Raw genomic sequence first — 24,189 nt, 5'->3', positions numbered from 1 at the left:
TCACTGGGTTATATCACGCAAAAGCATAATGTTATCACTAATCCTGAACTAATCTAAAGTCTGATCTTGCAAACCCATTTGCATATAAGCACAATGTCAGCCTGGCAGGTGCAGAATGACCTAGGTCACAACTTTTGAAATACTCCGAAAATAAAGGCTGAGTCCAGGAGGCGTTCCAGGCCTTCAGCTCTTGAAAGTTAAAGGTGTTCGAGGTTGCACTGTGTCTAGCAACAGATCTATTTTGTAGAATTTGTCCCAAAAGCCCTGATTTTGCAATGAGTGCAGGGGAGATTCCTGTGCCTGTGTGGAGCCCTGTGACAGTGGAGCTTTAATCAGGTTCAGGGCTCTGTCCCTGAAGAGCTCGTTGCAGAATTAGAGCAATCGTGAATACTGTGCTCACACAAGGGAGTGGAAGGAGAAACAGGGACAGTGTAATCGAGTCCAAGGATATTTACAAGAGAAGGGCTTTGAAGCATACATTAGGGGTTTGTTCCATGGGAGTTTTTAATACCTGCTATTTTGTGTGATCAGGTGGATCTAAAGATATGTGTATCTCCCTCTTCCCCCCCCCCATATTCAATATTCCACCTTCCCCCACTACCCAAATTTTCCCTTTCAATCCATCCACCCCAAATTAAAGCTCCCCCATCCTTGCCTTCCCCCACCAACCCCCCCATGCTCCCAAATTCCTACTCTCATCGTCGGTTGTTCAGCCCCCAAATGCCATACCTTAAGGGACCTCCTCTGTCTGAGATAAAGCTTTAAGGACACTTCTGGCTGCACAGGCTAGGCAAACATGCGTCGTCTCGGACTACCCCGCCCATGCTTGCAGCAGTGCCTTGATGCAGGAGGAGGAAGCCCCGGCTTGCTTCCTGCCGAAGCTTTCCGGCTGCCTTCCGGCCCACGGGAGGAGCAAAGCTGAGCAGACAGCTGACGCCGGCAGATAACAGCAGAGGGCACTGCTGTGCAATACTCTGCAGCCTTAGCTCCAGATCTGGCTGGCTGCTGTACAGTGTTTACAGCACATGCACCGGAACTAGGGATACAGTGGCTCTCTTGTCTAGCACGGCTGAGAGTCTGACCAGCTAATTGCTTCTTTGCCCACTTGGTCTTACACTAAATCACAGGGACTATTCATTGCCTAGGGAGGTTATGGAATCTTTGTCACTGGAGGTTTTTAACAACAGGCTAGAGCTGTCCGAAGTGGTCTAATCATTAAGTAGTCCTGCCTTGAGAGCGGAGGATTGCGCTCAATGACCTGTTGTGGTCCCTTCCATTCTGACACTTGCATAGCCCCACATGAGTGAGTGAGTGTAGGAGCAGGACGCTCATTAAGTAGACTACATTGGTCTGATTTCTTGAACTCTTAAGACTCTCTTCTACAGTCTACCCCTGTAGTCTTTACTCATGCAAACAAGTCGCTCACTTGAAAGGGATTACAGGGATTACCAAATTCTGTCTCTTAAATCATGTCCCATATTCCTATTTATTTGCTGATATTTATTTTAACTAATATAACAGTTTTTTCCACATTTTGACTCTGAACCTCATTTGACATCAGGCATCCAAGAGCAGTTCTATAATCATGACTGAGTTGTAGTCTCTACGTTATTTCATGATGTGGAGCAGTCTTTACCTTTTAATGATAATCATGTATCAAGATGGGAAGTGTCGCAAAGATAAAAATCATTCCTTTAAAACCTAGCAGTCCTGTAGCACCTTAACGACTAACAAGTTTATTTATGAGGTAATGGCCCTTTGTGGGTAAGACCTACTTCTTCAGATTTTCAGATTACCCAGAAAAACTCACCACCTCATAAATAAATTTGTTAGTCTTAAAAATTCTACAGGAGTGCTTGTTTTTTATGAAGCTACAGACTAACATGGCTACCCCTCTGAGGTCATTTAAAACCTGTCCTTTCAGTTTTATACAGCTATGTAAAAGAAGAAGGTATTGTGTGTCTGGCAAAGTTAGCTATAGCATGAATATTTTGCAGTATTTAAAGCTGTAAGAGTGAAAATGTACAAGTATATTAATCTCCAAATACAGTCTTTATAGAAGCAAAGAGAATCCCAAGCTTTACCTTTTGCCCTGCATTTTCTCAGTTCTCTGTCCTGGATAAACCCAGCAAACATTTGGGATTCCATAAAGACCTCCAGGAAGCGACGGATACTTTTGGAAGCTACAGATTTACGGAAAGCATCCCTTTGGAAGACACGCTCTCCTTTTTCATTCTGAGTTAGGAACAGGGAATAGTGGCCAACTGTTTCCACAAAGAACCGGATGAAAACTTCTGATACTAATCCATTCAGGGTGTTACACTCTGCAAAAGAAAGCAGGAATGTAACTCCTAAATCAGCTGAAGCTCTACTTCAAGGTACCTGTTTGGTTTTGCGTTGGATTTAAGGTTATCACCTAATATTTCCCTGCAAAAGTCTAACAAGCAATATAATAATCATACCTGGAAAAAAGGTTTGTAACACCTAAAAATATATGAATGCCTGCCATGCTCCTGTCATTACCCCATTAAAATTAACCAACTGTGGAAAGCATAAACTGCACTATAACCAAGATTGTCAACCAATATCATAGCAAAAACAACAAGGAGTCCAGTTGCACCTTACAGGCTAACAATTTTTGTTACAGCTGATTTAGAGCAATGCTTCCTCTGCTCTTATCCCCAAGTGTTCCTTCTCTACTTGTGCTACATTGATGACACCTTCATCATCTGGACTCAAAAGAAGGAAGCCCTTGAAGAACTCCATTGGTATTTCAACAACTTCCACCCCATGATCAATCTCAGCCTGGACCACTCCACACAAGAGATCCATTTCCTGGACACTACAATGCAGATAAGTGATGGTCACATAAACACCACCTGATACAGGACATCTACTGACCTCTTTGCTTACCCAACTTGCCTGCAGGTTTCATCTGGAACACACCACACAATCCATTGTCGACAGCCAAGACCTAAGACAGATCCACATTTGTTGCGACCTCTCAGAGAGAGACAAACACTACAGGATCTCTATCAAGCATTCTTAAGACTACAATACCCTCCTGGGGAAGTGAAGAAGCATATTTATAGAGACAGGCAGGCTCCCAGAAGTCACCTACTAACAAAGAAAGCAACAGAATGATACTGGCCATTACCTAGAACCCCCATCTGAAACCTCTCCAACACATCATTTAGGATCTACAAACTATCCTAGATGGCAATCCCTGTTGCCACACACAGGGGTCTGACAAGGCTGCTTATTGTCACCATTCGTATTTCTCCTGTTGATAGACTGGATCACGAAGACAACAACAGCAGGGAAAATAAATGGGATCCAATAGACATTGTGGACCCTGCTGGATGACTTAGAGTTTGCTGATAATTTGGCACTTCTGTCCCACAGCCACCGCCAGATGCAAGAGAAGACATCTGACTTTGCCGACATCTCAGCTACAGTTGGCTTGAACATCCAGAAGGGAAAAACTAAGATTTGCAAATCAGTCAGTCATGCATGGCAGAAGGGCACTGGGAGAAGTTAAGATCTTCATATACTTGGGCAGCAGCATTGATAAAGAGAGGGGCACCAATGCTGATGTGAGAGCGAGGACTGGAAAGAAAGAACTGCTTTTCTTCTCATGAAAAACTTCTGGATTTCTAAGCAGATCAGAACTCAGACTAGATGGTTATTCAACTCCAATGTCAAATCAGTATTACTGTATGGAGCAGAAACTTGGAAAACAACAAAGACAACTGTCAAAAAAATCCAGACAGTTATCAGTAAAATCCTTCAGCTCCACTGGCCATACACCAAAATCTGTGGCAACTGATTCACCAACTTCCTGCTGAAGAAAAAAATCAGGAAGAGAAGATGGCGATGGATTAGACAAACCTTCAAAAAACTGACCACCAACATCACAGGCAAACCTTAAGTTGGAACCCACAAGTAAAAAGGAAAAGAGGGCACCCAAGAAACACCTGGCATAATGACTTGAAGGCACACTCTACAAAGACGGGATGCATCTGGTCAGAACTGGAAAAGACTGCCCAGGACACAAGATTCTGGCAAATGGTTATGAATGGCCTATGTAGGAGTAGAATAGGCTTGCTGCTGCTCCCACAGACCTTGTGAAACACACCAGCCCACATTTACAGGCAGCCCCACAAGCGGAAACACATAGTCATCACCAACTATACACCTCACAGTAGAAACACTAATCCAGGAACCAATCCCTGCAACAAACTCCAATGCCAATTCTGTCTACACACCTACCCTAGTGACACCATCATAGGCCACAATCACATCAGCTATAACATCAAAGGCTTGTTCACCTGCATATTTACTAATGTGATATATGACATCATGTGCTAGCAATGCCCATCTGCCATGTACACTGGACAAACTGGACTGTCTCTGCATAACAGAATAAATGGGCACGTCAGACATCAAAAATGGTAACATGCAAAAACCAGTGGAAGAACATTTTAACCTCCCCGAACACACAGTTATAGACTTGAAAGTTGGCATCCTCAAGCAAAAAACAAAAACAAACAACAAACAACAACAAAAAACAGGTTGCAACATGAAACTGTTGAGCTAGAATTCATATGCAAATTTAACACTGTCAGAATGGGTCTGAATAGGAAGTGGGAATGGCTCTCTCATTACAGTAAATAATTTTCTACTGTGGGCACTCTCACTTTGTTATCTGCAGCCACCCTGCTTGAATCAGCTCTGATGTAACACTTCCTGCACTATATCCCTACTATCTGTTTCTTTTTCTTTCACTTCATGCATCTGAGGAAGTCAGCGGCAACTCATGAAAGCTTATGCCATAATAAAACTGTTAGTCTTTAAAGGTGCCACTGGACTTGTTTTTGCTGATACAATGGCTACCTCTACAACCTAATATCATAGCAGGTCTACCATATCCCAAAGTTAACAAAAAACAATATTGTTTGCTTTACTGAGTAAATCCACATGAGACCATCAGGAGACACAAAATTAAACATTACTCTTTGAGGCCTTTGTATGAAATTGGTCTCTGCTGCTTCAACTTTACTTCAGAGTTTCCTGGATAGTTAGCATGCATCTGAATGATCTTCAAGATAATAAACCTTTACAAATATGTATTGAAGAAGACTTATTGTTGATCCAATTCTCAGGCCCCACAAGGCCTGGCTGGTGGGTACGGCCCATGGCAGCATGCTGACAGTGGAGCCTGGCCGGTGGGCAGCAGATTCTATAATCAGTTGGAATGTGGGGTCCTGAAAGCACAGGGCCTAAGGCAACCACCTTGCTCCCCTTACCCTGAGGTCAGGGCGGCCAATTCTTGTACAGTTTGTGACTACCTCAGAGATGTTAAAGAGGTTTTACATACTGAATGCAAAATTTAATAAAAATAATTATAAAATGTATAGACATGAACTAACTGAAGATTAGATGTTTGGCATCAGAATCTCTCAGAAAAGGTTAAGAAACAGCTATGGGAGTACAGTAAACCCCCGCTTTATGCGATTTTGACATATGCATTAATTGTATTAACATGAATTTCGAAATCCTGGGCTCCTGCTGCCTGCTTCCCCCAGCTGGGGGAAGCCAGGGGGACACCACTGCTGGGAAGAGTGGAGAGGAGGGGTGGAAGTCCCAGGGAGTTAAGAGCCAGGTGCAGCAGTGCCTTGTCATTTTCCTGGCTCCTGCAAGCAGGGAGTAGGGAAACTGACCAGGCGCTGCTGCACCTGGCTTCTTGCTCCACAGTGCTGATTGACTTCCCTCTGCCTCCTTCCTCTTTCCTCCCTCCTCCTCCAAGTCCCTGGGGAGCCGGGAGCCAGGCGCTCCTGTGCCTGGCTCCTGGAGGGTCGGAGGACAAGGGAGGGGAGAAAAGGAATGGAGGGGAAGCCCCTCAGCTCCAGGAGCTGGGAGCCAGGCACAGCAGCACATGGTTAGTTTCCTGGCTCCCTTTCCTCAAACTTATGCAAAATGTGAGTTTTGCGGGTTTGTGCTCCTCACAACCCCTGCGTAACTCAGGGTTTTTCTGTATATGCATTGTGGCATTTAACAGTATTTGAAACAGGCTGTTAATGTATTACAATGCTTCCAAAATTATTCTACATCCCCTCATTCATGAACTCCAATTTAGAAATGTAAATTGATGCTGTAAAATGTAGCTATGGGGTGAGATGATGAGTTTTCTGAAATTAGGCCCTGTTTTCTTTCACAATATCACCGCACCACACACAGACACACACACACATATAGAGACAAGACTTGTTTCCAGGTTATTTTACCATCATCTGAATCACTATCTGAATCTTGATTTATTAGTTCACTCTTTCTCTCTAGAGCCTGCTCCAGAGCAGCTTGCAATTTCCTAGGTAAAAGTGTGTCTTCATCATCCATCTAAAGGAGAAAAAAAAAATCTTTAGACTGTTGTAGTCAATGTTTTTTTCAGGGCCTAGAATTCAGAAATAAAATATTCTTTGTTAGTTTAGTGGCTACACGAATACAATACAATCTTATATGCCTCTCTTACATATTTCTGAATTTAGCGATATGGTGTTTTTCATGAGAATGACGTCAGGAAAGAACATGCTATTGGAGTGCAAAGTAAACATATATGAGCCCTGAATCTGCTTGTTACACAACAAACACACCATGAAGGCAACAGGCAGGCATGGTGGGTTCCAAATAAGTGTGTTTCCTGAATATACACAAGATAAAAATCTAGCTACACATACAAACTGCTGCTTGGGTTGGGTTCTGGAAGCTTCTTTGATTCTTGATACGTTCCCTTGTGCTCATTTTCATTCTCTACCCCCTCTTTAACATTTGCTTCAGAAACAGTGAGCTGATATAAAACTTCTTGGCCATGTCTACACTTTGGAAAAACTTCAAAATGGCCATGCTAATTGCCAAATCGAAAAATACTAATGAGGTGCTAAAATGCATATTCAGTGCCTCATTAGCATGCAGCCGGCTGCGGCACTTCAAAAGTGCCGCATTTTGCTCGTGCATGGCTCCTCTACACATGGGTCCTTTTTGAAAGGACCCTGCAAACATCAAAATCCCCTTATTCCTATCAGCTGAGGAATAACGGGATTTCAGTGTTTGCAGGGCCATTTTGAAAAGGACCCCTGTGTAGAGGAGCCGTGCACGAGCGAAATGCGGCACTTTTGAAGTGCCGCAGCCAGCAGCATGCTAATGAGGCACTGAATATTCATTTCAGCATTTCATTACTATTCTTCTATTTGGCAATTAACATGGCCATTTCGAAGTGTAGACATAGCCCTAGAGTTGCAAGGAATCTTCAGGGTAATCTTATCTGTTGGCCTAACCTTTACTTTAAAAGCCACATCCAGTTGACTCAACCCATTCTCTTCTATCAGTAAATTATCTAGGGTCAGGTTGCTGTCAGGAAATGGTGGTTCTTTCTTACACCAAATTCAACAAATCAACCCCATTTTTCTCCTCTCCTTTGTTAGCTTTTTTTCTTCCTTATCACCACTACTTGTGCTAGTCCTCTTGCTAAAATGATGTTGAAAAGTTCAAGTTGTCTCCCTTGGCCCTGGATTTGTCTCTTTATTACAGTACATTCTGCTTAACAGCAGTTCTGATATTAACATCTTCCAGTTAACAGCAGCATGTTGCTGGGAACTGATCACATCCCATTGCTTTTAATATTAAAAGAATCCAGATACTGGCAATGACATTATACTTATTAAGATCTTTTCCAGGAAGAAAGACCCTGGTAATAGGCTGGTTAGCAGAACAAAGGAAGCACTGGCACATGCCTTCCCTGGTTGTAGCCATGCAAAGTAGCTTATGCTTGAGACAGCCACCTGCATGGTCTGGGGTGGTAATGACCTGGGGGACCCCACCTCCCTCCCCAACAGCAGATCCCCTGCTGGCCTCCCAGAGGTGGGGGCTGGAGGGTAGACTATGGGCAGAACTGTAGTGAGCAGGACTATACATAGGGAGCAGGGGCATGAGGAGCCTATGGAGATGCACAGTATCTCTTCCTATGCTCTTGGAGCTGTGCCCTCCCATGACATCAGGGGCCTGCATCCAGGAAAGGATGTGCCAGAAGTTGCTAAGACTGGCCCATAGTAGTGGTGCAGGGGAAAAGCCCAAAAGCCAGAGAGCACAGAAAGAGGAGGCCTCCAGTGCCTCCGCTCCCAGTGAATACCTCTGGCATCCTCCCCAAACGCAGGTTTGGTAGGCACTCCTTCCTGGACTGAAGCCTTGCAAACCTGCTTTCCACTTTTGGCAACTTCTGGATAATGTTTCCTTTCAGCCAAGAACCTGATAGTAAGCTAGATCCATTTTAAAACAATAGTACATCAATTTTAAAAAGTAAGCTCTCTTGGCATCTTCTCTAGGCACGCTATTTCCAGACGAAATCCAGTTGGAATGTCTCCAGTGAAACCAGAGGTCCATTTGGTTTCTTTGAACTACCTGATTAAAGGGGGTGCAGAGTTGCCTAGTTTTAGGTTTGGAGGGATTTAGATTTTTACTGGTAAAATATTGATAAGTTTCAATTTGACCACAGATACAATGCAATGAAAAATATTTCCATCATTGATAACAGAAATGTACAGATAGGCAAAGTATGGAAAATGCTGCTTGAGAACTTAATTGAATTTGATTTAAGGCTATTATCTTTGCACATTTTGACATATAATGTCAACAATTTATGATTTAATTACAGTAAAGGTTTTACTTTTTGAATCTCAATGTCCATTGTCATTAAATAATTATTGTCCTCCCACATAGTTTCCCACAACAGTGAAAAATTGAATGGATGAACATAAAAAACTTTAAAAACCAATATATTATAAATCAAATATATCATATTAATATACATCAAAATTATAAGATAATAAAAATTGTGTTCTAAAAATTGCAGTTCAAGCCCAGATATTTTCGTTAATTTAAAGCCATACTGCACCTGTCTGATGAATCGATCAGATCCCAGGTTAACCATCAAAGCCTAAACAAAGGAAAGGTATGGTAAAGATTAATCTTAGCAAGGTGAAATGGTTCTACTGGTGTCTGCTTTTACAGACAGAATCAGACTTCTGTTGTAAGTCTGCTGCATCATGAAACCACTTGAAGACTTTTATAAAAGATGGAGACAGACTCCCTCCCCTGTAAAGGCTGGAGTCTAAGTAAGACAGAACACTTCAGATACTTCATTTCTCAGATGATGGGCAAGAGGCAAGTGTACATGACCATTAGAAAGAAAAGAAACAAAGGGGCAAGTTAAGGGCTAGAAAAGTAAAAATCTTTTATCAGAAGGTCAGAGTCACAGATAATGTAAATCATTGCTATGCCCCGCAAACCATATTTTTATTCTTTTTATTACCAAATCCCGGCTGATTCCTACCTCTTCGACAGGCAGCTCTTTCAGCTTGGGCAGCGAACTGGACAGCAATCCAACCAGGAACGGAGTAGGGCAGCAGACAATGTCAATCATGGATGAGGGAAGAACAGGAATAAAAGTGTGCTGCCATGAGAACGGGTACAGCAGAGCCACCACAGCATGAGAACAGCTTGAAAGGGTGCTGAGGAAAAAGTAACATAAATATTACTACAGCTTGTTCCTAGCTTGGAATGCCTGCCTGCTTGCTGCTGAAATAGTAGCACAGTGATAATACAGATGCTCCCTCTCAACGGATGCTTTCAAGGTTCCTAATGCCAATATGCCTCAGTTCTCATCTATATCTTCCATACTATTCCAATCCCTGGTATGCTTTTGAACTGAACTGTGTGGTAGCTTTGTTAAGTCTCAGTGTACACATGCTCTTCACATCACTCATTGTTGAGCCTGGGAGGTCAGACTTCACTTGGACGAGGCACCAGTCTGGGAGTCATGAGACCTGGTCTCTATTCTTGTTTCTGCCACTGACTTGCTTTGTGACTGTGACTATGTCTCTTTAATTTTTAGTGCCTCAGTTTTCCCATCTTCTAAAGGGAGATGACAATACCGGCCTACCTGTGCAAAGAACTTTGAGGAGTAAGTATGAAAAGTCCTATAAGAACTAAGTACTAGTCTCATTCACTGGAAATTCCTTAATTACACTGTTCTTTTACTTACTGAACACGTCTAGGTTTCACTTTATATTCAAATGCTTCCTGACTGCTAACAATAAAACATCCCCATCATCAAGTTAATTCTTATGACAGGGAAAGGAAGGGCCCTCATTTTCAGAGCTGTGACTTTGATATGATTTGTGAAGCCTTTTACCAAGCTTAGTCTAACTGAGCTAATCTTCTCACCGTGCAAACTTCTACTGTGCTAATTGTAGTCATAAAGAATGCTAAATAACTAATAAGTTTTGTCCTGTTACCACTTGAGAATTCTGGGTAAAGCCTCCTAACTCACTTTGCTGCAAGTCCTCTGTTAGACGTTAGGTGGCATCAGACTTCCACTTTGATAATTCTTACAAGCATTCTAAGCAGAAAACATAAATGATTCTGCACACATGGGAAAATGTTTCACCTAGTGGTATGAAATAGTATTCATGTTGCACTCTCTGTCAGTCCTTGACCCAAGTGGGGGAAGCTTTTGCTCCAACCAGTACACCACATTTGGTGACGGATCCTAGTCATAATATACCACCTGAGTAGGGTGACCGTATCTCTCTGTCCTAAATATGAGACAGGGAGATATGCAGGGAGGGACAGCTCCTCCTGGCTTCTCCAAGCCCCAGGGAACCAAGAAGGAGGTGGCAGCCACTGGCCTTCCCTGGGAGCCCCGGGGAAGCAGCAGCCACTGGGAGCCCCAGGGAAGCGGCAGCCACCATCACTCCCCAGAAGCCCTGGGGAAGCAGCAGCCACCCACGCTTTCCCACTTCCCCGAGGGTTGGGGAAGTGACTCCTGCCAGCAGTTGCACCTGCACAGCTACTGGCAGAAAAGGTCAGCAGGGGATGGCTCAAACACAGGACAATGATAAATCGGGACCATCCTGCCTAATATGGGATGGATGGTCACCCTACACCTGAGACATGTTGCACATACATTGAGAATGTTTGCTTAGCTAGGAATTACACTTTGGGGTTTGCCTGAACATGAACAAAACTAAAATCCAAATTACATTGTTCATCCCTTACTAGAAATAATTTACTTTTTCTTGGTATTTACTCTAGCCATAGCAACTATGGTATGTTTTTGTGACCTTGCCTACACTAGACTACTACAGTTTTCTTATCAAATGCTGATTTTTCTAATATTGTTCCACAGCATGTGATGGTGCTGCCCTTGACTCTTATCTTGCTCTCTACAGCATATACAAGAGCAAGCACAATTATGTTTCAGAAGAAGGAACTGGGGTGCATGATATAGGCTCCCAAGCACAATTCTCAAACTCCCTTCAGCACCTTTGTGGTATTTTCAGCCATTACAGACTGGGTCATCATGGGGGAATGGCTACAAAAAAAGCCATGTTAAGCTAAAAGCAGGAAAAAAAGCATTTCTCCAACACTGGGTTCACAGTCTTTTCTTTCTATAGAATGCCCTCTTGTAACTCTTCCTCTTGCATGCAGTGCTGTGACGTAAATCAGCACCAACATCCTCTCTCGTCTGCTATTCCCACGCTTTGGGAGGCTTCCTACTTCTGAACATTGTGCTAGTTTTTTCTTTCAGAACTTTCACCTGGAGCTAGTTAGTAACATGCAGTGGGAGGTTGCTGGGTGGATGTTACAGTGCTTGTGCTCAACAGTGATTTGTTTAAGCTGTAGTATGCTCATGTGGTGCAGCTTCCAGCACTGTCATTGTGAGTGTGTCAGTGTTTTTGTTTTAAGCCAGTGCCTGCAAATGTTTTCAGAAGTGCTCAGCACACACCATTTGAAAACAAGGCCCTTTCAAGATGTCTCAAGTAAAGTATCCCAAAACATCTAACTTTCAATGTAGGCCTCCAAAATCCTGTCCTCATGAAGAGCTAGAACCCCACTTTCATTGGGGTTCATGTCTGTATATCTGGGTGCTGAACCGAGCCACAGTTGGTACATTTTTGTCCTGCTCATGTAATAGACATAAACTATTCCATTTATGAAGAGATCCTACACGACATTTTTGACTGCAAATGAAGTAACAACACATCTGCAGTCAAATTCAGAAGTCACAGATGTAAGAGAGGGACACAAAGAGACACAAACATCTTCAGTGTAAGTAATTTACACTTTCTTATATCTTCCTGTTAGTTGATTCTCTTGCTCTTCCTCTTCAGTAACTGGACATGTCTATCATAAAAATCCCTGATTTCACCTCCATGTCTCCAATCATCATCCACACTCAATCAATACACATTTTCTATTATGGCTAGTATAAGGTTCCATCAGAAATACCTTAAATGCTTTTTCTTTTACTGTTCTTTAAGTAGAGACCAGTGGTCAATTTTAAATAAAAGTCAATTTCTCTGGGGGTAATTTGCCCAGTGTTAATGTACAGACCTTTTTTAAAGGAAATTTTTCAGCAAAGGCTGATATAAACTAGGCTAGGAGGCTTGCATCATTGAAAGGTTTATGGTTTCTTTAATATAGACTGAACTATCGTCACCATTTCTGACATTATACAATCTATTTCCAATGCACTCTTTAGTAGTAAATGAATGATATGTGTTTCTGGGAACACTGTATTTGCACTGAGATAATGCACTAGTTTTTAACAACTAATGGACTGGAGTGAAAACAAGAGTATCTGGTGCCCAGACAGGACATTAGGATGTCTGCTAATATCATCATGCAGGTATACTAAAATATCTAATCTCAAAATATAGACCATGCAAAATGACATCACATAGATCATCATCATCATCATCATCAATAACCATGGGCTCAGCACCCGTTGCTGTCTGATGCTTCTCTCACTATTTCCTTCCAACATAGATTATGTCAGTTGCTAAAAGCCAATGTTTCATATAGGGGGAAGTACTGTATTCCACATTACTCATCACTAAGTAGTACTTAGGAGATAGACACATCATATAGTTCTGTAGCCTTGAACTCAACCTGAATCCAATGGGACTGGAGTACAGGTGTTAGATTGGGGTTATGTGTCAAACAACTTGACATTCTCAGGCTCAGGTTGGGACTCTGATAACCTCTCTTTGCCCAGGAGATCAGCCTGGCAACAGCTTCTTGTCTTAACCCTGCCAGCAGCCATCACTAGCAGCAGTGTGTATCCTGCAGAGTGGGCGTGTTGTCAGAGCCTTTCACTCCACAGCACAGCAAGAAAGTGTAAACCAGCAGGACCAAGGTAAGCAGCCACTGCCACATTGATATCATGGACACGAGGTGTCACAGATGGATCTCAGGTATGGGACTGAGAAACCCCGACCAGGTTGAGCCCTAAAGGTGAGTTGGTAGCACTGACAGATGAAGTTCAGGATGGCTCACAAGGGTGAGGAAAATATGCTGTCCTTCCAGTGCGCAGTGCTGCACTGAGGCAGGGAGCAAACAGCAAGGCAGGATGGAAGATCAGGCTATAGGACTAGGAGTGGGAGCAGTTAGTCCCTGTATCTCCATGGAGGAAACAATATAAAGAAAATGGAGTTTGGGACTGTGGCTAGTCCCTTTCAACCCACGCTGAAGCTGACAGGACCCAACTACAAGTGTTGTGTTTGGGTCAGGTTGGGTATGAAAAAAAACAACACACTCAGGCTTGGGTCAGATTTGGATTGGCCGCAGTTTAGTTGGGATCAGGTCAGGCTTTACAATTAGGCCCAGGTAGACAGGCATCTGGAAATGCTGAGCCTAGTTTTAGATGCTTGTATTTAGAGCCAGTAACCCTTCCAGTGCTACAAGCCTCTTGCCTCCAGGACTTGATGGAGTCATTTCGCATATATCTCCTACTTCAGCTGGAAGTATTCTGTCAGTGCAGGGAAGAACCCTGTCTTTCTCTTCATAAAGCCCACTATTAAGGAGGTGGACGTTGTAAAACCTTTCTGGAATTGTTCGAGGCATCTAGAGCTCTCTCCTCTCTACATACCATCACCACATGTAGTGCATAATGTCCAAAAGGTCTCTCCATACAGAGATTCTCCCAGAACTAAAACTGCCCTTCCAGCCAGGAAAATCACTTGCATATTCCTCTGAACTCTATAACCCGCTGTTTTCAGTGCATTTTCATTATCTGCACTGGCATGTGCAGCGAAAGTGGAGGAAGGGAGGGGTAGCCCCTCATTCCTCACCCCATACCTCTTCTAGGCTACGTCTACACGTGCCCCAAACTTCGAAATGGCCATGCAAATGGCCATTTCGAAGTTTGCTAATGAAGCGCTGAAATGCATATTCAGCGCTTCATTAGCATGCAGGCGGCAGCGGCACTTCGAAATTGACGAGCCTTGCCGCCACGCGGCGCGTCCAGACGGGGCTCCTTTTCGAAAGGACGCCACCTTCTTCGAAGTCCCCTTATTCCCATGAGCTCACGGGAATAAGGGGACTTCGAAGTAGGTGGCGTGCTTTCGAAAAGGAGCCCTGTTTGGACGCGCCGCGCGGCGGCAAGGCTCGTCAATTTCGAAGCGCCGCTGCCGCCCGCATGCTAATGAAGCGCTGAATATGCATTTCAGCGCTTCATTAGTAAACTTCGAAATGGCCATTTGCATGGCCATTTCGAAGTTTGGGGCACGTGTAGACACAGCCCTAGTGGACAGTGATTCTCATTACACTGGGAGATTGTCCAGCCAGTGGAGCCAAAATACTATCAACACTACATCAACCCCAATGAGCTGATGTCAGGTGCATGCCACACAGATACATCAGACGATACGCTCAACTGGCACCTGGCACTAATTTTCAAAATCTGTTTCTATTTCCTTAAATGGAGAAATGTAGCCAAAATGTAAATTCACCAATACGCAGGGCTTTTCTTGTGCTGGTACATGCCAGTACAGAGTACTGGCACCTCAGCAGCCCCAGCCGTGGGTGACAGGAGTCCCCAACAGCCCTGGGGCTGGGAGCCCCCCAGCAACGCCAGCTGTGGGAGCTGGGGGGTGGGGAGGGCAGTTGAATACCGTCCCCTCTATTTTTACAAAAAAGCACTGCCAATACGTATTTCCGTTACCTGTACTTACTTTCCCACAACCTTTTCTGCTCCTCATTTGTCCATGCTGCTTTAATTCTGGCATTCTCTCAAGAGTTACTGAACTCTTTCATGTTGTTTTGTGTGTGTGTGTGTGTGTTAATATATACACATTCCAGCTGTCCCATGACCGAGACACCTTCCTTCCTTACAGTCTCCCTCGTCCTCTTGGAAGAAACTCACTCTGAATTTCTGTTGGAGTTCTGTCCCTTCCAGTGCATGAATCAGGTAGGTATTCCACACCCCTGTTTCTGACTTCAGCCAACAATAACATTTTTCCTTTGATGGCTCCTACTGTTGTGCCACCAGAGTTGAGGTGGAAGGGACCACAGGGGGGAGGGAGGGGAATCACTGATAACTTCTGTGACAAAATTGCTGCTGTGCCCCATAGTGTCCCTAGCTCTTGGACTAGTTTCCCCCTCGCCCCCTATAAACATACACTTGCACAAAGGTCATTTAGGCCCAAGTTTTCAGAAGTAGCCACTGTGTAGGTGTTTCAGTTTGTTGCCAGAATTTACAAGTGCTGAACATCTGCAGCTGCTTCAACTGACATGGAGGCACTTAGCGTGTCACAAACACAGGCAGAAGTGTATCAAGTTAGGCAGACAACATTTTGAAGGACCATCATGGGTGTGGCCCCATAAGTTCCTTCAGGCCTTAAATACAGACTACAGCACTTCACATGTCCTTCACCATCATCATATTCTACTGTGTTGTTCCAGCAGGTCTCTGCCTGTAATGCTCTTTATAAGTTCCAGCTAGCTCCTCTACTTGCTTCAAGGTATGGCAGCAGGGGCCCGTGTATTCAGTCTTCCTCCTAGGTCTCACATCCCTCTCCCAGATCCTCTTCACTCTCAATTTATATGCACCCACCTGCTGGTGTTGCTTCCCTTTCTAATTAGCCCTTCAGTGATAGCTCTGCCCAGTTGACTGACCTTCCAGTAAGGTGAATAGTCTCAGAGAGGTAGATGTGTTAGTCTGTATCTTCACAGAATGAAAAGGAAGTCCTGTAGCACCTTAAAGACTAATAATATTATTAGGTAATGAACTTTTGTGGGATAGACCCACTTCTTCATATCCGGAGAACAATCTGTAGAAGTTGGTCTGTCCGACAAATGCTCATCACCGAATAAATAATATTGTTAGTCTTGAAGGCGCTACAGTACTGCTTTTTTTTGTCTTCCAGTAAAAGGGGATGTGGTGAGGATCTGAATGACAGGATGCTGAGTAAGCTCTTGACTTAGCAGCCCCTCTCGCAGGCACACGGAATTAGTGCCATATTTGAAAACTTTGGCCATGATTTCCTCTCAGCCCCTTCATCTGGGTATTGGAAACCCAGGGCAGCCTTCCCACCATAGCCAGCAAGTTACAATGACTCATGGGCCCTGTGGTGCCTTCTGGGAAAAGTCTGCTACTTATAAAGGCTGAGGAAAAGTTTAGAAAAAAAAAAGAACAGAACATGGAAAAATATTTGAAAAAAATGAAATGTAGTGGAAAAAAAATTAAAATAACACAAAAGGCAGGGGAAGATGTGAATGCAGTTTGGGATGGAGGTACAGTATGTGAGAATATTACGATTCATTAATTCCACTGCATTTACATCTAGAGATACCACTCAAGCGCCTATTTTGCTATGCCCAGTACACTGTTGTATTAAAAGCAGTCCTGCCCATAAGAGTGTCTTAGAATATGATACAGGACACTATGTGGACACAACAAAGAAACGGCAAGGAGGACAAGCTATTAATGAAACAAATATCAGCATCACAAGCAGCAGACTTAGCACAAACCAGATATTGCAGGAACCATGGCCGAGGTGACTTTTAAGGAGGGAATCTAAAAGCCCATTGAATGTTTTGCAGCACTGGTAAATAGTGGCAGATAGTGCCATCACTTTCTTTGTCATCTTTGTTTGAATACTGATCATGAAGTGGGTCTGTCCCATGACAGTTCATCACCTAATAAATTATTTTGTTACTGCTACAAGACTACTGTTTTGTTTTATTATGTGTCCCTGTTGCCTTGAGGCACTGCACCCATTCTCCCTTTTGAACGATCCTCCTTGCTTGACTAAGCTGCAGCATAAGGGTGCACTCCCTTTAGCCCAGATACTCCAGGGCTAACAGCCCAGTGGGCCAGGAAGAGAGAAGCAGGAATTCATATGCGGCTCTTTCAAATGACAACACCGCCATCACCTAGACCGGCGCACTGAGCTGCATTCTGGGCAAGACAAAGTCATCATTCTTATTCTGCTGGGCAACTTTTACCAGAATAGAAGTACTTTCTCGTTCTCTTGAGATGGGGGAGTTTAAGGGAGGAATCTGGAACCTTTTTCTTTGACTCAAACCAGAGAAATTGCATGCTTGGCAACTTTTTAAAAAGATGAATCCCCAAGAAAATATCAAAATAAAATAGTGAGTCATTGTTGCTACAGAGAAAGAACATGGAAATTGAGCAAGCTCACTGAATAGCTGTGGCCGTGAGAAAAGACCTGAAGTTAGGGAATGTGCTAATGCATGCATTTAGGAACAACAGTTACACTGAAAGCCACAATGTCAGATGGAGAGATTAGGGAGGAAAAGCAACAGAAGATGACTGCATGATGTTTACAGGAAATCAGAAGTTGAGGATAACATTCCTAACATAGGAGCAGCTGAGGTATTAAATAGCTTACACATGCAATTAAATACAGACTAATACAGATTTCCCTAGTCTTGCAACACCCCTGCTCTGGTATTATCAGTGACTGTGGGAAGACTCTCAGGACAAACCAGCAGCCTGGGACAAGCAATGTTGCTGGATGAGGGAGCCAAGAGAGTAGAACTGCTGGCGGCTGGGGCAAAGTGGAGCTAACAGTGGCCAGGGGAAAGCAGAGGCAGGGGGATTGATGGGTGAGGGAGGGAGTGAGGTGATGGTGGTGCTGCTGGTGGCCAGAGAAAAGTGGAGCCCTGGCCTGCCATTGACCTCCACAGACCCACCAAATTCCCTGGTTTGGTACCAGTCAAGTCCCAAGGATACCAGATCAGGGAGGTTCAACCTGTATTGAAAGGAAACTTATAACTACCATGACCTTTCAGAATGGCACCTACAGCATTTAACACCAGTGCTCATACCTGAACACATCCACCTATTTTAAGGTTTGTAATTACAAGCAGGGCTGATAGCATGGCTCATTATTAGGGTTGTCCAACTCTTCCCATTACAAGACCCAGTTTTCCGTTGCTTACAGACATGCCAACTCTCACAAATAAGTTGCAAGATTCACAAGTGCTCAGTAAAACTTAGCTTCATTCATGATCTCAGGCTAGAACTCTAAATGTCAGGATTTTTTTTTAGATAAGTTTCCAGAAAAAAACGGTTACTCCCCACCCTAACCAAAGGAGGGTGGGGGAGGGCAGTTATCCCACAGGGGTGGAGGTGGTGGTGATAGAGATTTTACTTAGAAATAGGAATTGGCTGGGGCTTCAGCTGCCAGTCTGGGACGTCGGAGGATAAAGAACCCAAAAGAGCAGATGTGAGGCTGGGAGCTGCAAGGGGACTGATCTGAGGAAGGTGAGGGCTGAGGGGGCTCTACTTGTAGTGGGTTCTGAGCAGATAGGGGATGTCAGGGGGCAAACTTAAGGTGGTGCGGATCAATGGGGTAGAGGTGCTGAACTGATGGGGGTGATGCAGGGGGACTGAACTGAGAGTGGTGAGGTAGGGACAAAACTGAGGGAGGCCTGGGGGGACCAAATTAATTGCTGGGCAGTGCCAGGCAGATGTGGGGAGTGACAGCTCCTGAAGCAAGGGCCAAATCCCGTTGTGCGACAATGCTGCCAAGTACATGTGAAAGAAGGCAGCATTAATTGCCCCAGACACACATCCTGGGGCTGGGCTGGGGGAGTTCAAACATCAAACAAAAACATAAAAATATAATATCATTTTTAAAGTAACGATTTTTGACCCAATGTCGTGATTTTGGGGAAGAGAGGGTCTGCCTCATGATTTTTGATCTCTCTAAGTTGGCAATTCTGTCTTACAACTTTGCCAAAGTTTAACCTTTGGGGTGAAATTCTCCATGCTAGGTTTTTGCCTTCTTCTGAAATATTTTTATTTACTGCAATTTGGCCAAAACTGGTCAACTTTGTCTCAGAATGAGATTGGGGAAAATGCTTTTTTTTTTTTTGGCCATGTTAAAAAATTCTGGCAAACTTTTCTCTGAAAAGCTCTAGAGCCTCCATGCATTGAAGTATAATTTTCAAACGGGTTGGAGGGCTTTGCATTAGGGCTGTTTCTTCCCATTATCTGTGAAAATCCACCCAACTGTGGTTAAGTTGTAAGTCTTTGAAAAATCTCAAGTTACCCCTGCTCAGTAGAGACTTTTCATTTTTGGTGGCTAAATGCAGTGAGGCTGCTGTCTGCATTTGCCAAGTTCCAGGTGGCAGCTGAACAGGTCTTTCCCTGAAATCACAGCTCTGGGCTGATGCATGCCCTGCCACATGAGGTCAGGGTCCAGGTACTTGAACTGAGAGCAAAGAGAATTTCTCCCCTTCCCCTACCACTGGGGAAGAGACAACAGCCAGATCTGCAGGTGAGACTTGGGAAGTTGAGAGAGATGGGGACTGAGGGAGTGGAGTAATTAGAGACATAATACTGGGAGTTGGGATGGGGGAGCTTGGGACTGGGTAAACTAAGAGACTGGGGATGTGAGGCAGGACGGGAAACAAGGCAGCACTCAGAGCTGGTGTTTATGGGTGAAACTGAGACCATAGGAGGAGCTGAGGGAGACTGGGTCTGAATGAACACAGAGACTGGGACTGAGAATCAGTGGCGTGGGGTAAAGGAGCAGATGAAAGACCAAGCTGATAAAGGGCAGAAAAACAATAAAAGATTGGCTGGGCAAAAAGACTGAGCCAAAGAATTAGGCAGTGGGACCCACTAAGATTGGATCAGGATCACAGAGTGGGAAAGTGGAACTGGCAGCCTGTCAGAATGGGAGGAATGGGTGGAGGACAGAGATATGGTTCAGATGGTAACCAGGTTGTTGGGGAACTGTGAATAGCTAGGCAAGACATAGGAACTAAGGGGTAAAAATTGAGGCTGGGAAGAACAACTGGGTGAGACAGGACTTTCTCGGCAAGGACATGGACTGGGACGAGAAGCCAGAGAAGAGGAACTGGTTAGCAAGGAGAATGGACTGGGATGAGGAGCCGGGGTGAGGAAAAGACAGCACTGGGGTGGGGAAAGGTTACAGTGGATGAGCTAGAAGGGGTCCTACTAGGTGGGAATAGATCTGTGTCTGCTAGAGCACACTCCTTTCCAGAGCCTGCAATGGAAGCCAAGGCTTGAGTCCCAGCTTTCCTCTGCTGTGAAATCCACTGGCAAAGTACCCCATCCTCCCATGCTGGTCCACATAGAGGATAACAATCTATTGCCGCTATCAATGACTCTATTAGCTCAAGAAGCAAAGGTCTGTGTTGTGGCTCCAACCCTGCTGATGAGTCATGGGGGTGTCAACATGATGCAATATGATGGAATTTGTTTTTTCAATTTGCTTTCTTTTTCAAAGCTCTGGAGATTACACATACAAACTACATAAAAAGAATACCTGTAAGGCTGCACAGTCAAGTACTCAAAAGTTAGCAAATGCCAGAACTAAGATGACTGGCACAATCTGAATCAGGCTGCGTCCCATATTTTTCCATTTTTCAACCTTAATGTTCTTTCAACACAGGTGTTTGGGTATATAAGATATAAATACACTTTTTAACATTTTTCACAATTAATACTTTGTTTTTGTGGACAAAAGTTATGAATGACAGATTTAATTACATTTATCCCTTCTTTTGGTACCTATTCTAATTCCCAGCCCACATATATATTTGGCAGGGATAAGGATACCATACAGTGCAGAAGCAGATCAGAGGGCCAACCAGCTTTACCCTCACAGGGTTTAAGACACCTATATGTTACTTAGGCTATGCTTTTGATTTTTTTTTGATTCTTATGATTTTGTTCACACAACTAAATCGTGCTAAATATAATACATTAGCTCCCTGCTGTGAGTAGCAGTGTCCTGGTTGCTGGCCTCTCAGGCTACGTCTACACGTGCAGCCAACATCGAAATAGTCTATTTCGATGAATAACGTCTACACGTCCTCCAGGGCCGGCAACGTCAATGTTCAACTTCGACGTTGCTCAGCCCAACATCGAAATAGGCGCAGCGAGGGAACGTCTACACGTCAAAGTAGCACACATCGAAATAGGGATGCCAGGCACAGCTGCAGACAGGGTCACAGGGCGGACTCAACAGCAAGCTGCTCCCTTAAAGGGCCCCTCCCAGACACAGTTGCACTAAACAACACAAGATACACAGAGCCGACAACTGGTTGCAGACCCTGTGCCTGCAGCATGGATCCCCAGCTGCAGCAGCAGCAGCCAGAAGCCCTGGGCTAAGGGCTGCTGCCCACGGTGACCATAGAGCCCCGCAGGGGCTGGAGAGAGAGCATCTCTCAACCCCCCAGCTGATGGCCGCCATGGAGGACCCGGCAATTTCGATGTTGCGGGACGCGGATCATCTACACGGTCCCTACTTCGACGTTGAACGTCGAAGTAGGGCGCTATTCCTATCTCCTCATGAGGTTAGTGACTTCGACGTCTCGCCGCCTAACGTCGAAGTTAACTTCGAAATAGCGCCCGACGCGTGTAGACGCAACGGGCGCTATTTCGAAGTTGGTGCCACTACTTCGAAGTAGCGTGCACGTGTAGACGCAGCTTCAGGCAGCTAGCAGAAAAGGGAAAAGTGATATGGCTTTGCATCAAGGAGGAGTAACACAGAAATTTATAATACAGATGGTCAGGTAAGTTATACTTTTCCTTAAATAAAAAAAAAATAGAAAGAGAGCAACATTTTCAAAGGATGCTTTCAGTAAGCATATATTTGCTGCACTATTTTGCATTACTTCTTTCATCAACATAAACTGATTTTTAACAATCAGGAGAAATACCTGGAAGACGGGAGATAGGTTTGAAGTTGTGCCATTAGGGGGTTCCAGAATCAATTATTGCTAATGCCTGAAGCTACAGAAGTTTATATGTGGAACAAGTATACTGCAAGCTACTTATATTGCAATAGGTCCTGGTTGACCCAATCAAAATTAGATCCCCATCACACAAAAACTTAAGTTTATGTATGTATACAAACACATAGTACAAAGCTGCTGCCCAGAAGGATTTACAATATAAAAAGACAACTTTCATACAAAAGATGGGCTGGGGGGAGGATTCTGATCAAGCTACATATTTAAATTTGCACCTCATTTGCTTTTGTCTAATTAAAACACAAATTAATTTCTATCATGGTAATCGCCTCAGCCATTAACAAAAATGCTCTTTCTAATGACTACAAAGCAATGGCAGGAATCACAGTGAATTTGCTTCTGCCCTCCACAAAACTGAACGCAAGAGATAGTGGAAGATTTTCAGAACAAGCAAAACATTGTTTTTATTCAGTGAAGTACATGAGCACATGTTTAAGTCTCATTTACTTCAATGTGCTTACAGTGCTTGGCACAACAGCGGTAGGATTCTTCACATGTTTAAGTGCTTTACTGAAATGAGACTTTGAAGTCCCGTTCCTCTCCTCTGTCCTGCTTTACACTGACTTGGCTCCCAAATGGGAAGAGAAATGCACCACAGGAGAATTCCCTTTAGGCAGCAGCAATGAAGCTGGGCTCGGCCTTGTGCCAGGGCTTACTGGGCTACTGAAGTTTGATACCACGTACGGTTTGTGAGGCTGAGCCTTGCTTTTCTGGAAGCTGTTACCTCCTTAACTGGGCTAAAGTACAGCCCAGAGGGGCTTTGCAGTGTGGACTCCTCATCCGGAGTTGCCACTGCTGCCATTGTTGCCGTCATGCTTTCAGTCTGGCTGCTGTCAAAAAGTAACATAGAGCACAGGGGGACTTAGGATTGCTGAAAGCCTTGGTGCCATGGCAATGTTTGCACAACAAAAGCTGTCCTTCTGGCAGTCTGTCTTCTTTTAGAATCACCATTTTATTCTCTTTTGCCCTTTTCAAGCTTAATTCCAGTTTTAATGTGAAACAATCCCTTTAATTGTGTTCCTGCTGGGGATAAATGCCTCACTTAGGGGTACGGCTACATAGTAACAACCCCCTGGAAAGCAACTCTCAGAGTCTGGGGCTACTGACTTGGATACGACGGTCTTGCTCAGGCTGAAGGCTGGACTTTGAGACCTCTCCCCACACTCAAGTAAAGTCCAGGCTCCAGGCACAAGCAGGAACATCAGCACTTCCATTTTTAGCCCCATGAGCAGTGTTCCCTATAAGATGAGCACTTGTGCAGCCGCCCAGGAGAGATTCAGATGTCACCCAGCTGATTAGCTGAGTGCTCACAGCACCCACAGCCATCAGCATATGCTTCTACTCACAGGCCTCAGCATGTGCTTCTACTGGTGGTCTACATCTGCACATGCTTCAGAGCACAGATCAAAACGTATTCCAAAAATGGATGGAAAAAATTAGAAGGACCTCTGCCCATGAGCCCACCTCAGCTGACCTGGGCTCTGAAACTTGCTCTTGTGTTGATGGGTTGTTTTGTGTGTTTTCCCCCTGAGTACAGATGTACCCTTAAGAGTACGACAAGGCCTGTTTGCATATCAAGAAAGTCTGGATGGTGTTTTAATGAACGCATTGTTTTTTCCATGCCTCTCTATCAGGACTCCAAGCACAAATGCCTGATCTGTTTCTATCATGGTACCACACGAAGCCCAGAAAGGGTGAATAGTTCAGGTAAGATAAGGATGCATTTTGTAACTGCCTGACCTGAGGTGGAACTTCTGAACCTCAGAGCTTCCTCCTCATTTGACTTGCCTCTCACTAGAAAAGTCAGTCAGAAAGTTGGGGGAAACGGGAAGAGGGAATGTGAGTGTTGTAAAGAAGGACAAGTAACCTTGGTTCCAAAAATACTGTCTGGACACAGAAGCCCACAGAAATACTCCAAGGCAATGTTACATCTTGTGAATGCTGTCTGTAAAGCACACACAGAGGTAAGAAGATTAGTAAACAAAGAGCTTTGAAATGAGGGCTTTTGAGTTTAGAGTGAAATCTATAACC

The 24,189-nt window shown here is 44.2% G+C and overlaps 1 protein-coding gene across 9 annotated transcripts in view; it reads right to left on the bottom strand.

The window, feature by feature from the left end:
* DENND2B (DENN domain containing 2B) overlaps window positions 1-24,189 on the bottom strand; it is a 295,741-nt gene that overhangs the window by 3,458 nt on the left and 268,094 nt on the right. For 8 of the 9 annotated variants that reach the window (XM_074997686.1, XM_074997691.1, XM_074997693.1 and 5 more), the window contains 4 exons: window positions 9,386-9,563; window positions 8,948-8,989; window positions 6,288-6,399; window positions 2,085-2,324 (listed from right to left, as the gene is read on the bottom strand). In XM_074997686.1, coding sequence (XP_074853787.1) covers window positions 2,085-2,324; window positions 6,288-6,399; window positions 8,948-8,989; window positions 9,386-9,563 — 572 coding nt within the window. The remainder of the gene's footprint in view (window positions 1-2,084; window positions 2,325-6,287; window positions 6,400-8,947; window positions 8,990-9,385; window positions 9,564-24,189) is intronic. The other variant, XM_074997690.1, reaches the window with a different exon arrangement.

The sequence above is a fragment of the Carettochelys insculpta genome, chromosome 6, assembly GCF_033958435.1.
Source record: "Carettochelys insculpta isolate YL-2023 chromosome 6, ASM3395843v1, whole genome shotgun sequence".
Classification (NCBI taxonomy): Eukaryota; Metazoa; Chordata; order Testudines; family Carettochelyidae; genus Carettochelys; species Carettochelys insculpta.
This window is presented reverse-complemented; position numbering and strand designations above follow the sequence as displayed.